The 13275-nt window shown below is 40.7% G+C and overlaps 1 protein-coding gene across 1 annotated transcript in view; it reads right to left on the bottom strand.

Moving 5' to 3' along the window:
• Positions 1 to 12906, bottom strand: part of eif2b3 (eukaryotic translation initiation factor 2B, subunit 3 gamma) — a 30474-nt gene extending 17568 nt beyond the window's left edge. Inside the window, exons 1-5 of the mRNA XM_068701712.1 lie at positions 12620 to 12906; positions 11774 to 11939; positions 9195 to 9349; positions 1210 to 1369; positions 831 to 942 (exon numbers count right to left, since the gene is read on the bottom strand). Coding sequence (XP_068557813.1) covers positions 831 to 942; positions 1210 to 1369; positions 9195 to 9349; positions 11774 to 11921 — 575 coding nt within the window. The 5' untranslated portion in view covers positions 11922 to 11939; positions 12620 to 12906. The remainder of the gene's footprint in view (positions 1 to 830; positions 943 to 1209; positions 1370 to 9194; positions 9350 to 11773; positions 11940 to 12619) is intronic.
• Positions 12907 to 13275: the final 369 nt, after the last annotated feature.

The raw sequence follows: 13275 nt of genomic DNA, 5'->3' as shown, positions 1-13275 counted from the left end.
ACACAGATGACAACGCAAGAGTGTTTTCTCTCCATCAATGTCCACCCCGAGGTCGCGTTTCTGTGTGTGTTCATATAAGCATTTCTGTGTGTGAAAAAGACAAAATGTGTGCATATGTATCGGTGTGTGTGTGTGTGTGTGTGTGTGTGTGTGGGGCTGAAGATTTCTCTGTGCAGGGAAGCATGCAAGCAGCTGCTCTGGCCCCCCTCTTATTGGCCAGAATTTACAGTGGCTTTGGCTCCATGAAGTATTTACGAGCTCCCAACCCAAAACACCCGCTCTCACACATACATGCATTTTAGGAGTCAGAAAGGAAAACCTACCTAGAGTACTCTTCCTGTAACAAAAATCCCACACACCCGCCACAGAGCCTTCGGCCTAAAACACACCGACTCTGATTAGAAAGCGAGACATGTGCTCTCTAAACCTAAATACAGAACATATTTATCCCAAACACTGATCGTTTAAGGGCCGGCTCACCTAATTACCAGAACTATTTTCTTACCAGCAATATTTAGCCATGAATAGAATACAAAGTTGCAATAAAGGAGTCCACAGGCTTTGTTGTGAACGGTTTTCACTTCTTTCTACTGGAGAAACTGTCCCTTTAAAAACTGTTGATTATTATATATTGAGTATTTCATACATGTCATTTTTCAATGCTGTGCTCTATTATAGTGGGGTGGGGGAGATATCTTAGAGACGGATATCTCAAAATTAAACCAAACCTATCTGCATAGATAGATATAGATATAGATATAAAACCACTCGAGGTAAGAGATGAAATATGTTTTTGTAATCCAGATAAACCCATTTTTAAAATGACTTACTTCCTCATGATAGACTTCCTAATTGACAGCCCGTCCTCCAGATCTGCCTCATTGGCCATGAACAGCAGCCTCTTCCCTGACTGATCCACTCCCACAAAGTCTCTCTGTTCAGCTGGGGGAAAAAAATACACAATATGTAATGTTAACACCTAAACAATGGAGGCTAAGAGTAAGTGACACATTTAGCAATTTCCTACAACAATTTAAGTTTGGTTGAATTTATGAGTTGCATATCAATGGCAAGCATGAAGACCTTCATTGAAATTAATTCTTTAAAAATGAATAAATATAGACCAATTATACATTATATAAAAATCATGGCATGCAGGTAATGTCTGCAGTAACAGTGTCTGTCCCTGTGATTACTTTTTCTTGTTACCTGTCTTTTTCTTGCCCTTCTGGCCCGGGACCGTCTCTGTGAACTCATGGGCTTTGCTCATCAGCATGGCCAGTGTTGCATTGTGGGCTCTGAACAGGTCGACCACCTCGTGAAGCGCCACATCTGTTATCAGGTCACAGCTCACCACCAGGACGTCCGTCTGAAGAGGGAGGTTGGGAAGACAGAGACAGTAAAGTGAGACAGTGCATAAATAAGATGTGACAAAAGGACCATAATATACTGGATCTCTCAGGCTTTCAAATGGAAGTTTCTGGCTTGTCCTCTATTTTTGGAACCAAATCTTCCCGCCTGTTGTGAATTTGCAGACATTTCCAATGTCTCCCCTGCAAACACGTAAAAAAACACAGAAATGCATAAGATATAGCTTGAAGGGCAAGTCGTGTTTACAAAGTGAGGTTTCCTCACTCACGAAAGTCGTCTCAGCGCGCACGCAGACTACACATAAATATATGTGGCGACATCGCTCCACATAAACACCTCAGGACATGAGAGCTTGAACTGGGTTATTTTCAATACTCACAACAGAAATTGGCTCACTGAGACGAATTTTGAGACAGACACAGACAGAGAGAGAGACGAAGGAGAATGAAGAAATAACTGTTTTTGGTCAACAGTGAGCGCCTCCTTGTTCGCACTGCTTGTACACCAGCCAAACCGTTATCATTGTTTTAAGAATGTGTCTGTTTCTCATCATCTGATTCAACTCTTTTGTTTGAAAGTGAGCTCTATTATTAAAATGTTTGAACGTGACAAGCTGCCTCATCATCGTTTAATTGATATTGTGATGTGTACAGTGACATCACAGCAATGAATGCAAACAAATAACTTCAAATGAAAACTTGCGACATCAGAAGACGAATTGAGTTCCCAACAACAGAAAACCGGCTTATAGGACCAAACAATATTTGGCTATTGTGCTGCTACAGATAACAAAGGCCACAGTGACAACGTAAAAACAGCTTTAGCTGGAAATGTTGCACTTTTGGAACTACTTTGATATTGAACGGGGCGGTATGACCTAAACAGCAAACAATGTGTTTGCTAAATGTAATTGAAACTTTGCTCAACCCTTTTGCACTTTAGTTGTTATTTTTCATTTATTGTTTAAAACAGTGCTAGACAGATGACACATCTGACGTGTTTACTTTTCAGCCTGTGAGCGATCATATCTCTGAAAAAAATAAGTTGGTAAAATAAATCAAGACCACCTCTAAATTTGCAAATCATTTTTAATATTTTTTTCTATTCTCCTGGCAGAAACTGATACAATATCACATAAATAACTTCCTATCTCCCTCTTTCACCAAGAACAACAAAGCTAGGTCGCCCGAATTTAAGCACTATGAACTGATCTAAAAACAGCACTGCTCTAACATCATGATGCAAAGAGAATAAGGATCTTGGTGCTTAATTTCCAAAACCCAAATGACAAAAGACACTCTTATTTAAAAGAAACCCTCCATCATTTGCCAAAGAAGGCCAGAATAAGAATATTCTTTAAGAATTTCACACTCCAGAGATTATTTCCAACATAAACTAAAACTCAAACTATGTTCAGCGTTCCAGCCGTATAATAATGTGTAATCCAATCTAGGTCTTAAACTGTATATCAATACACAGCTTGTGAATTCCATAAAGATATCACTTACTCTACCACCAACGACAGGGAGCACAAAACAGACATCAATCCTATGAACTGGCCTCCATGGACATTACATGTCTGCCTGTGTGTGTGTTTACATGTGGGTGCACCCACATTTGTGTGTCTGTGTGCGGTATCCATCTGTCTGTCCTGTGATGAAGGCTGTCAGCATAAGACTTAATCCCACCATTAGCACCAGCCGCCGTAACGACAGAGACATCTTTACTATGTCTGTGACGGAGGGAAGAAGAAAAAGAAAGAGTGAGAGATGATGAAAGAAAAAGAGAGGAACATTGGAAGTATAACATGGCAAAGATGGATGGAGGAAAGAGTGAAGAGAAAAGGAATGATGGAAGGCAATGCAAGCAACAAAATGCTGGCAAAACTTAATGTATCTGCATTCCCTGAAGCACATCAGTGTATAAGTACAGTTGTGGTCAAAAGTTTACATACACTTGTAAAGAACATAATGTCATGGCTCTCTTGAGTTTCCAGTTATTTCTACAACTCTGATTTTTCTCTGATAGAGTGATTGGAACAGATACTTCTTTGTCACAAAAAACATTCATGAAGTTTGGTTCTTTCATGACTTTATTATGGGTTAACAGAAAAAGTGATCAAATCTGCTGGGTCAAAAATATACATACAGCAACATGAATTAGCAATTTTGGTGACTTAGAAAGTTGTGTCAATGAAATGAGCTTCATAGCATGGCCTCTTAACTTCTTGTGAGTGATTATGAGTGACTACAGCTGGTGACTTCTCTGAGGCCATTTAAATAGGGCTCATTGGATACAAACGCCCACAAACGCTACAATGGGAAAGTCAAAGGAGCTCAGCATGGATCTGAAAAAGCGAATCATTGACTTGAACAAGTCAGGAAAGTCACTTGGAGCCATTTCAAAGCAGCTGCAGGTCCCAAGAGCAACAGTGCAAACAATTGTTTGTAAGTATAAAGTGCATGGCACTGTTTTGTCACTGCCACGATCAGGAAGAAAACGCAAGCTATCACCTGCTGCTGAGAGAAAATTGGTCAGGAGGGTGAAGAGTCAACCGGGAACCACCAAAAAGCAGATCTGCCAAGAATTAGAAGCTGCTGGAACACAGGTGTCAGTGTCCACAGTCAAGCGTGTTTTGCATCTCCATGGACTGAGAGGCTGCCGTGCAAGAAGGAAGCCCTTGCTCCAAAAGCGGCACCTTAAGGCTCGACTGAAGTTTGCTGCTGATCACATGGACAAAGATAAGACCTTCTGGAGGAAAGTTCTGTGGTCAGACGAAACAAAAATCGAGCTGTTTGGCCACAATGCCCAGCAATATGTTTGGAGGAGAAAAGGTGAGGCCTTTAACCCCAAGAACACCATGCCTACCGTCAAGCACGGTGGTGGTAGTATTATGCTGTGGGGCTGTTTTGCTGCCAATGGAACTGGTGCTTTACAGAGAGTAAATGGGATAATGAAGAAGGAGGATTACCTTCAAATTCTTCAAGATAACCTAAAATCATCAGCCCGAAGGTTGGGTCTTGGGCGCAGTTGGGTGTTCCGACAGGACAATGACCCCAAACACACATCAAAAGTGGTAATGGAATGGCTAAATCAGGCTAGAATTAGGGTTTTAGAATGGCCTTCCCAAAGTCCTGACTTAAAATCCCATTGAGAACATGTGGACAATGCTGAAGAAACAAGTCCATGTCAGAAAGCCATCAAATTTAACTGAACTGCACCAATTCTGTCAAGAGGAGTGGTCAAAGATTCAACGAGAAGCTTGCCAGAAGCTTGTGGATGGCTACCAAAAGCGCCTAATTAAAGTGAAAATGGCCAAGGGACATGTAACCAAATATTAGCACTGCTGTATGTATATTTTTGACCCAGCAGATTTGATCACTTTTTCTGTTAACCCATAATAAAGTCATGAAAGAACCAAACTTCATGAATGTTTTTTGTGACAAAGAAGTATCTGTTCCAATCACTCTATCAGAGAAAAATCAGAGTTGTAGAAATAACGGGGAAACTCAAGAGAGCCATGACATTATGTTCTTTACAAGTGTATGTAAACTTTTGACCACAACTGTATATAGTGCAAGTAAAAGGATGCATCTTAAAATATTTCAGAAAACACAACCAACACCTCAACTGTTTAGCCTGATTGAGAAAAATGAATGAATAAATTAAGAAACCAATAAAACTACAGTGATACACATCTTTTTTTTATGTCTGCCACATTCTGAAATTGGAGAGGAAGCACTTTGACACTTCAACCTGCTTCAACATTGCATTCACCATTTCACTTGAAACACTTGAAAATGATGAAGCGTTACTGAAAAGGATTAAAGAATTCACTTAATTTTGTAAGTAACGAGCACTAAGGGTGAATGTTGAAGAGCCGAGCTCTTCGTGTGTGAGTGTGTGTGCAGAGGGCCGGTATCAGTGGGGTCAGGGGTCGTGGAGTTGACCTAGAGGTAACCAGCGTAACCTGGTCGGGACCTGGCGACAGGAAGCTGCCACGGCAAAGCTGGAGGTGTCTGCAGGAGATCTACTGACACTGAAACTCAGAGACCTTTCAACTCTCCTCTCCCCTCCAACACACACACATGCAAGCCTGCTCACATGTTCTGAAACTGAGCACAAAAGTATGCAAGCACGCAGACACACACACACACACACACAAACATGCACAATCCCCATACGCAATCCCCATACACAGGCACACACACACACTCAGGCGACAGCAGAGTGGAGTCAGCTGGGGAGACAGAGACACTTTGGCCTTTCAACAGCCAGGATCTCTGGACAGGTCAGGACCACACACACACACACACGCACACGCACACACACACGCTTGTCCCAGTGGTCCAAAACTACTGGTTACACGATCTCAACCCACTTTAACAATACTTGGAAACTCTGTATGCATGGTGATTGTGTCCATTTCGTTTTGGAGCTTGCCTGATGAAGGCCATTTTATTATCAAATAATATCTACACCAAGGATTTTTAAGTGAGATAGCTAGCAGCGTAAAAGCTAGCAGTGAGATAACTAGCAGTGAGAAAGCTAGCAGCAAGATAACTAGCTGTGAGATAGCTAGCAGCGAGAAAGCTAGCAGCGTAAAATCTAGCAGCGAGATAACTAGCTGTGAGAAAGCTAGCAGCAAGATAACCAGCTGTGAGAAATCTAGCCGAGCGATAGCTTATAATAAAGTGAAAAATTTTCAAATTTAAAATCTATTAGAAAATATTTTTAGGCTTAACAAAAAAATTAAATAACAAGTCCTTATCCCGCTGCAAATCAACACCCAAGTCTGCAGCTTTATGCAGATTTCAGTTTTCTTCTCTTGTTTTCGGTTGGCTGATGTGGGCGAGTTAAGTGGACTGTAACCTCTCCCCATGCATAAACTGGCAAACTGCTCCTTATTTATGAACTTACATTACATGTACAGAAGAGGAATAATAAAATGAACTGGCCATATATTTTAAGAGAGTCTGAACATTTTGGATACCTCTCAGATGGTATTGCGTATGAGAGTGAACATGTCTTTCCTGGATTTACTCGCGGATGTGTCATGAGAACAGAACACTCTGTTCCAAGATGGCCACCATACAATTCATACAATCTTCTCATTCGTCATGTCCTTAGCAAATATTAAAGCGGTGCATTTCCACTACCATCAGATCCTTTGTGCCCAAACCTTGGCTTAACATAGAAAACGTAAACTATTGTGTGTCACAGGAAGGATGAAAAGGGTGGTTTGGAGGTTGGAGAGCAAGGTGGCTCAAAACAAGTCTCATCTAAGCACGTTTGCCGTGTCCACCTTGAACGAAAAGCCTCAGCTCCATCTCTCACTTGGCTCTCTCTCTTCACCTTTTGTCTCGCGTCTCACACGCTGACTAACATGTGTAGACCGAAGGTGAACCTTTGAATCTGATTTGAACACCGATGTATATATAGTTCCATTGGCCTGCACACACTCGGTTCTGCCAGGTGATTAAGCCTGACTGATAATACAAACGTCAAAGAGGCTTTAAGCACACAAAGCAAAAAGTGCACGTAAAGTACTCCTTTCACTGGTTGGGCTTATTGTGAAAGACCTAAGTAATAATCAGGCACATCCCTCAACTTTTGTTGTAACCTTGCAGTTTGAAGAGGGAACAAAATAAAATATGCTGCCTGTAATCTCTCTTTTCAATAATCAAGAGGAATGACCTGCTCCGCTCACCCACGGTGCACACGGATTCCTGTAAGTATGTAAGTTTGATAGGTTACACCAAATCCCCTCATGGGAGGGTGTTTGTGTAAAGAGATGAGTGAGTGTATGTGTGTGTGTGCGTCTATACTGTACTCATGCGTCACTTTGACAGTTTGAGTGATCTCTGTGCTGGGATTTGGCAAGCCATGGTTACAGTTCCTCACTCATCACCCTCCAGTGTGTGAGTGTGTGTAACTCAATGCCTCTAATCGAGCTGACTGCTCAAAGGATTAGGGACTCGACTATTCTCAATGGGAGCATGCTGGAGCTAGTAAGTGTGTGTGTATGTGTGGTTATACTATGCATGCATCGATCAAAAAACTCTTGAGCAAAGAGAATAATAAGTATCTGTACAGACCCATTCAAATGCCAGAGGAAAAAAAAACATTAAACTCACTTGTCACAACAAATTCGGTATTTTAAGTGTTTGATATATTTGTTTCCAGAAGCAAAGCCGACTGATTTCGCTGTGAACAATTTAATAAGCGGCCTTATGCCTTCAGGCATACGCTTAATGTGCCACGCTCGAAAGAGAGAAGGTATCAGGAAACACATTTCAGAGATTTTTCAACCGAGACTGTTGGAAGTGAGAAATTCTTGGGAATTTGATTATGTTTCATTTATTTATTTTTTATTTTTGGGATGTTACCGCAGAGAACTGCCAGTAAAATGTTTCAAATGACTGCAGTTAACTTATCTTTTTCAATTAACAAAGAAAACACCATGTTTCCCCAACATTCTATTTTCTGCTAGTTTTTATTTTTATGTCTCTCATTTTCTTTCCCTCAATATTTTGGATTTCACACAAACTATTTTTGGGGGCATTTGTAAACGGTTTCAGAATCGTAGAAGATGAAAGATGATTGTGATTTTTAGGTATATCACCACCACTAGAAATTGTAGAGAAACCAAACAAGAAGCAGTAATTATAACGTACAGCCTTCTATATACTCAACGTTACTGAGCCAACCCCAACCAATCATTGATAGACCAACGTTAAACAAGGGCAAATGCTTTAAAAAATACGTCAACACAAAACCTCACACAAACATGTCTTCATGGTCTCTGGGGGTCTGTCAGAACCGCGGCATATAAAGAGGGACGACATTTACCCGAACATACCCAAACACAAATGTTGCACAGATGTGCATTACTACAGGAAGAGAATAAATGGTGCACTGGGTAAACTGGCAGCACAGCGAGTTTGAGTCTTAACCATGACCTCATCTGCTTAGAGAGAATTGGATGAAGGGAGGGATGTGTGTGTGTGTGTGTGTGTGTGTGTGTGTGTGTGTGTGTGTGTGTGTGTGTGTGTGTGGGGGGGGGGGGGAATTGGGGTTGGGGGTCATAGATGCCATGTTGGCATGTGTAAATGCGTGTGTCTGTGCAAGTTTGTGTGTGTTTCAAAAAGGTAAAATGGGGCACTTCAGCAGCCGTGACCATTCGGGGGAGGGAAAGGCATGGTTCAGTGGTCACCCAGCGGTACACCCCCCCCCAACTTCTCTCTCAATGTTGTTCTAGAGGGTCGACATTACACAAGAAAACTGGCTTACAAAACAATGCTATTGTTGAGTGTATAAGAGTTGGCTCTCCCTGTCCACCACATAATAAAGCAATTATCACTTGTTCATTACTAACAGCTTAGCCATGTTATCTTGCTCAAATTAAGGTTGCGATGAGTAAACAACAATTAATTAACAACGCTGGAACACTTCAGTCTTTCCAACAAACTGGCATTATTTTCATGAATTCACAAAAAGTCTGATTTCTGTTATTGCATTAATTAAAAACACACAACATGAAGGTCAGAGTGAATGAGATGAAAATGGGTGAATTCATCAAGATGAGTGTGTGTGTGTGTGTGTGTGTGTGTGTGTGTGGGGGGGGGGGGGGGGGGGTGATTGAAAAGTGATTGAGGTGTGTACATGTAAATGTACCGATTTCGAATTTTAAAAATGTTCACAGATCTGGAATATCAGATTGAGAAGTAAACCCTGAAAGACTAGTCTGTTGGCGAGAAGCTAATATGGTGGCATGCTACACTTAGTTAGCAGTCCATACACACAAAGATACACACACACACCTTGATCTTCTGCTGGATGTGTCTGAGAGCATCTGCGGTGCCCATGTCTCCATCTTCCTGGATACAAACCACGTCCAGCTTCATCTTCACGTCCTTCATTTTAGGGTCTGTGCTCATCATCTTTTGGACCTCTTTGGTGGTGATCACGATCACCTCTGAAAACACAGGTCACAGAAAATCAGTATGAAGACCTCAGTAGATCGCTGCGACAATGTCAAGGTAACTCTGCAGTGCTCCAGGGTTTTCTTTTAAGTTAAGAAAGCAACAAAACACGTCATGCTGCCCACTAAAGCCTGATGTCCAATATAGTTTGCTCATAAAACAAAGTCAAATCTTTACGATGGTTATGACATTTCTTAAAAACTTCCCTCGACCTCTATTTGTGAGGGAAAAAAGAAATAGTAAAAATGACGGTCTTCCTCTCTGAACCTTAATGAATGAGAGACGCCATCTGGACCTACAGCTTTAGGTGAACCTAAATGTTAATGATTGCTCACACAGATATACCATTTTCTGCTAAGAACAACACCTTAATTGGTACAAAGATCTAGTCTATTTGCATATAACACATCCTAAACATTACATCAGGCTAAGACCTCTGCTCCCTTTTATTTATAAAGTTGGTGATAACATTAAAAGACCACTTTATGAATTTGGAACATTGCAGAGTCCGTCTGCTTTAATTTGCCATGTCTGCATAAAATGTGTTCTACCGGGCATTTGTTCACTCTAGCTGTGTCAGCCTAGTAAAAGCAAATTGCAGGGCTTTGGCTAGCTGGTTGCACACAATAAACTGCTGGCCACACAGGATGATTATGTATAGAAAGCTAGTTTTATTTAGGGTAGTGAGGACCTGCAGGCTTTTATAACAAACAGCCCTGTTTACTAGCAAGAGCAGCATACTGCAACAAATCCCTTTATAAGCCCAGAGGTTGTGGACCTACTACATGTTGCAGCACAAGAGACAGGAAATGCACACCTGACACGGGCTGATGATGTGATGACAAGCTGGTGAAATTATGACTGGAAAAAGCAACACAGTTGTAAAATTGTGCAATGCAGTGAAAGGAGCAAAGTTGCTGTGGGCCAGAGAGCGGATCGGTACCAAACAGAAAAGCTACCATTGACCATGAAGGGAATAAAGAATTACAATTTGGTATTGCAATTAAAATGCCACAGCTTCAAAGGTGTACCACATTCTTTAATTAACTGTTTCATTTCAGTATATTTGAACTATTTTTGTAATTTCATAATTTACAGTTAAATTTTTGGAATCTCTCTCTCGGCAGAACATCCACCACAAGAGATTAGTTATAGTCTGTACACAAGAGTTTGTAGTTCCTTGGCTGCTCTCTGACTTTAATAGCTATAATAAAAGCCAAATGCAATTTTAATTTATTTTTCAATCACAGCTGATATGAATTTCTTAGTAATTAAAATAAGAAATGCAAGTTTGTATGATCTTCTCAGTCAACCTGTCTGTGTTATATCACAGGGAAATGTGCAACAATATCGGTCTTATTTAAGTATCTTAGAAACATTTGCTCTCTAAAAAGAAATGTAAATCTTTAAAAAGGGACAGCCATTTTTACTTGGGGTTTTGAACCAGTCAGTTTACCTATACAATACTTGTATAGACAGAAAAAAATAGGAGTAGAACACACAATCTCATTCAAATCATCGTGGCAGGATGGTAAGAGGAGCGGACATGTTTATGTACTGTTGCAAATGCAAACAATGTAGTTTGGGTCTAGCGGTCCCTCTCTCCCCACCACTCCAGAGGACAGGCTTTTTGTTTATCCCCAGCGAGCTACGACAACATTTCACAGTCCTGCTGACTTGTGTTGTCACCATAACAACTAACAACAATCACCATTTTCTTGTCAAATGACCACGGAAAACAGTTCAATGTCTGTTCTACTCCTATTCTATTTCTATGGTTTAAAATGAAAAAGTTATGGTCCTTGAGTTTAAATAAGAGGTGATCTTTTCTCTTCAAGTTCCTCTTTCTCCACATTAATGCTGAAATGACGTTTGTACATTTTTTTTGTTACAGGTTTTCCAAGTGGGTCACATAAACGTACAGTAGAATTACTGGCTGTATATTTCTTTACATTTTATGTGGAAACCAACCAAGAATGCCAACACTCTCCTGTAACACTTTCCGACCTCGTCACACAGTCTGGATGGAGGGCTAACGGCTCACATGAGGCCACAACCATCCGATCCAATTAATGTGAGGCTCTGACAGGGAAATGTTACATTACCAGAGCACAGTGTTTCTAAAATTCATATTTCAGCCATGTTTTATCTTGAAAATCATGATAAAATACAAAATTTGCTCACATTCCATAATGAGGACAAAAAGTAAGACTGATAGCGAAAGACTTAAACTATTTCTTATTTTTTTATTGTTTTAACTTTTTCAATTTAAAGTCCCTGCATCCTGACACAGGTGTTTTCAATTGAACCTTCTCATAGTATTTATTAGTAGTGGGAGCAGTAATTGAGGCAGCTGGAGCAGTAATAGTGATATCAGATGTAGTGGACTTTGTAGAAGAAGTACTTTGAGCTCTCACCTTCAAAGCCCACCCTCTCCAGCAGGTTCAGCGGGTACCACACGAGGGGCTTGTTGCCCACAGGCAGCATTGGTTTGGGGGTGTTGTATGTCAGATCCGGCATGCGAGAACCCCCACCAGCCGCCATCAACACCGCCTGGAGCTCCATGATGTTCGCTGGGGAGAGCTAAATGAGAGGGACAAACAGATATAGTCATAGTCATAGTTATATAAACTGAAAACCTACCACAACTCAGATTAATATGTGTTAATGTGTATTCATATCGAGGCCTAAGTGGCCTTGTGAAACTTTGGATGAGGCAGCTCTGAGGTTCAGTATTTTATCAAAGCCTTATTACACCTGTTGGTAATGAACTGAATAAGTCATTATTGGTGACTTGGCACTAAAGCTAATATACTATTGCACACTGAAGACTGAGACGTCTACTTGTTTTCTTCACTCATGTGGACAATGAAATTAAATACATGAGGTACACTCTCTGAAAGTATGCAATTTGTTTTTATTTCTGTGAGCGTATTTCAGACAAGTGTGCCAGTTTCAACACAGCATGTGGTCATAACACATTATAATACAGCGCTATTACAAACTGTTTAATGTATGTTGTACTGTGCAAGCATATTTCTTGCATATATGTCACATAAGTCATAAGGCAAGCGGCATTCCTTTCTACGTTAAGTCAACATTAGACTTACACTTATCTTGATATAACTACGTTAGTGTTACACTGGCATTACACTGTCAAGGCTCACTTCCAACTAAATCTACAAAAGGGCATTAACCGAAGAGGTGACATTCTCATGCTGACTCGCTCAGTGGTTAATAATTGAGTCTAAATGTAACGTTACCTGTCAGTGATCCCTATTAATGTGCAGCTGCTTGAAATGACAGCAACGGTCGACGCATGTAAAGTTGGTTGCTGTCACTGTTGTTAGCACTTAGCTAACGATTAGCACAGAGCAGCAAACGATACCGCTGCTGCACCGACAGCTCGCAAGCAGCTGGACACGTCCTTTGAACAGCAAACACCCACTCGGACAAGCGTCGGTGGGCAGAAGTTAAGTTACTCGTTCAACTATTTGACAGAGCTTACGTAAAATGAGCTAGCAGCGAGCATCGAATGATGACACCTAGGTGCTTTCAGTGAAATGTGTCCGTGTAGGAAACTACTTCCTCCGTGAAGTGGTTCCTACAGAGAGGCGATTATTTGCATTTTAAATGCCACTAGGCAACAACTTAATAATACCACAGTAGGGAAAATGTGTATTTGACTTTGCCTGCAACCGATGGTGTAAGAAATAGCATAAAATACAGCGTAAAAGTAGCAATACCCCAAGTGAAGAAAAGGTACTTAGTAGAGTAGAGTGAAAGTACTCATTAGGCAGAATGGCCTGTCAGTGTCATATTGTTGGATCATTATTAATGTAAAGTCTCAATCTGAAAAGTAGTAACTACAATACATAGATTAAAGTATTAACTGTACTATTATACATTTACTTTAGTG

This window comes from Cebidichthys violaceus, unplaced genomic scaffold (assembly GCF_023349555.1).
Source record: "Cebidichthys violaceus isolate CVI_PGR_0920_01 unplaced genomic scaffold, fCebVio1.0.p SCAF_8, whole genome shotgun sequence".
NCBI lineage: Eukaryota > Metazoa > Chordata > Actinopteri > Perciformes > Stichaeidae > Cebidichthys > Cebidichthys violaceus.
The sequence above is the reverse complement of the archived record's forward strand: the minus strand, read 5'-3'. Positions and strand labels throughout refer to the sequence as shown.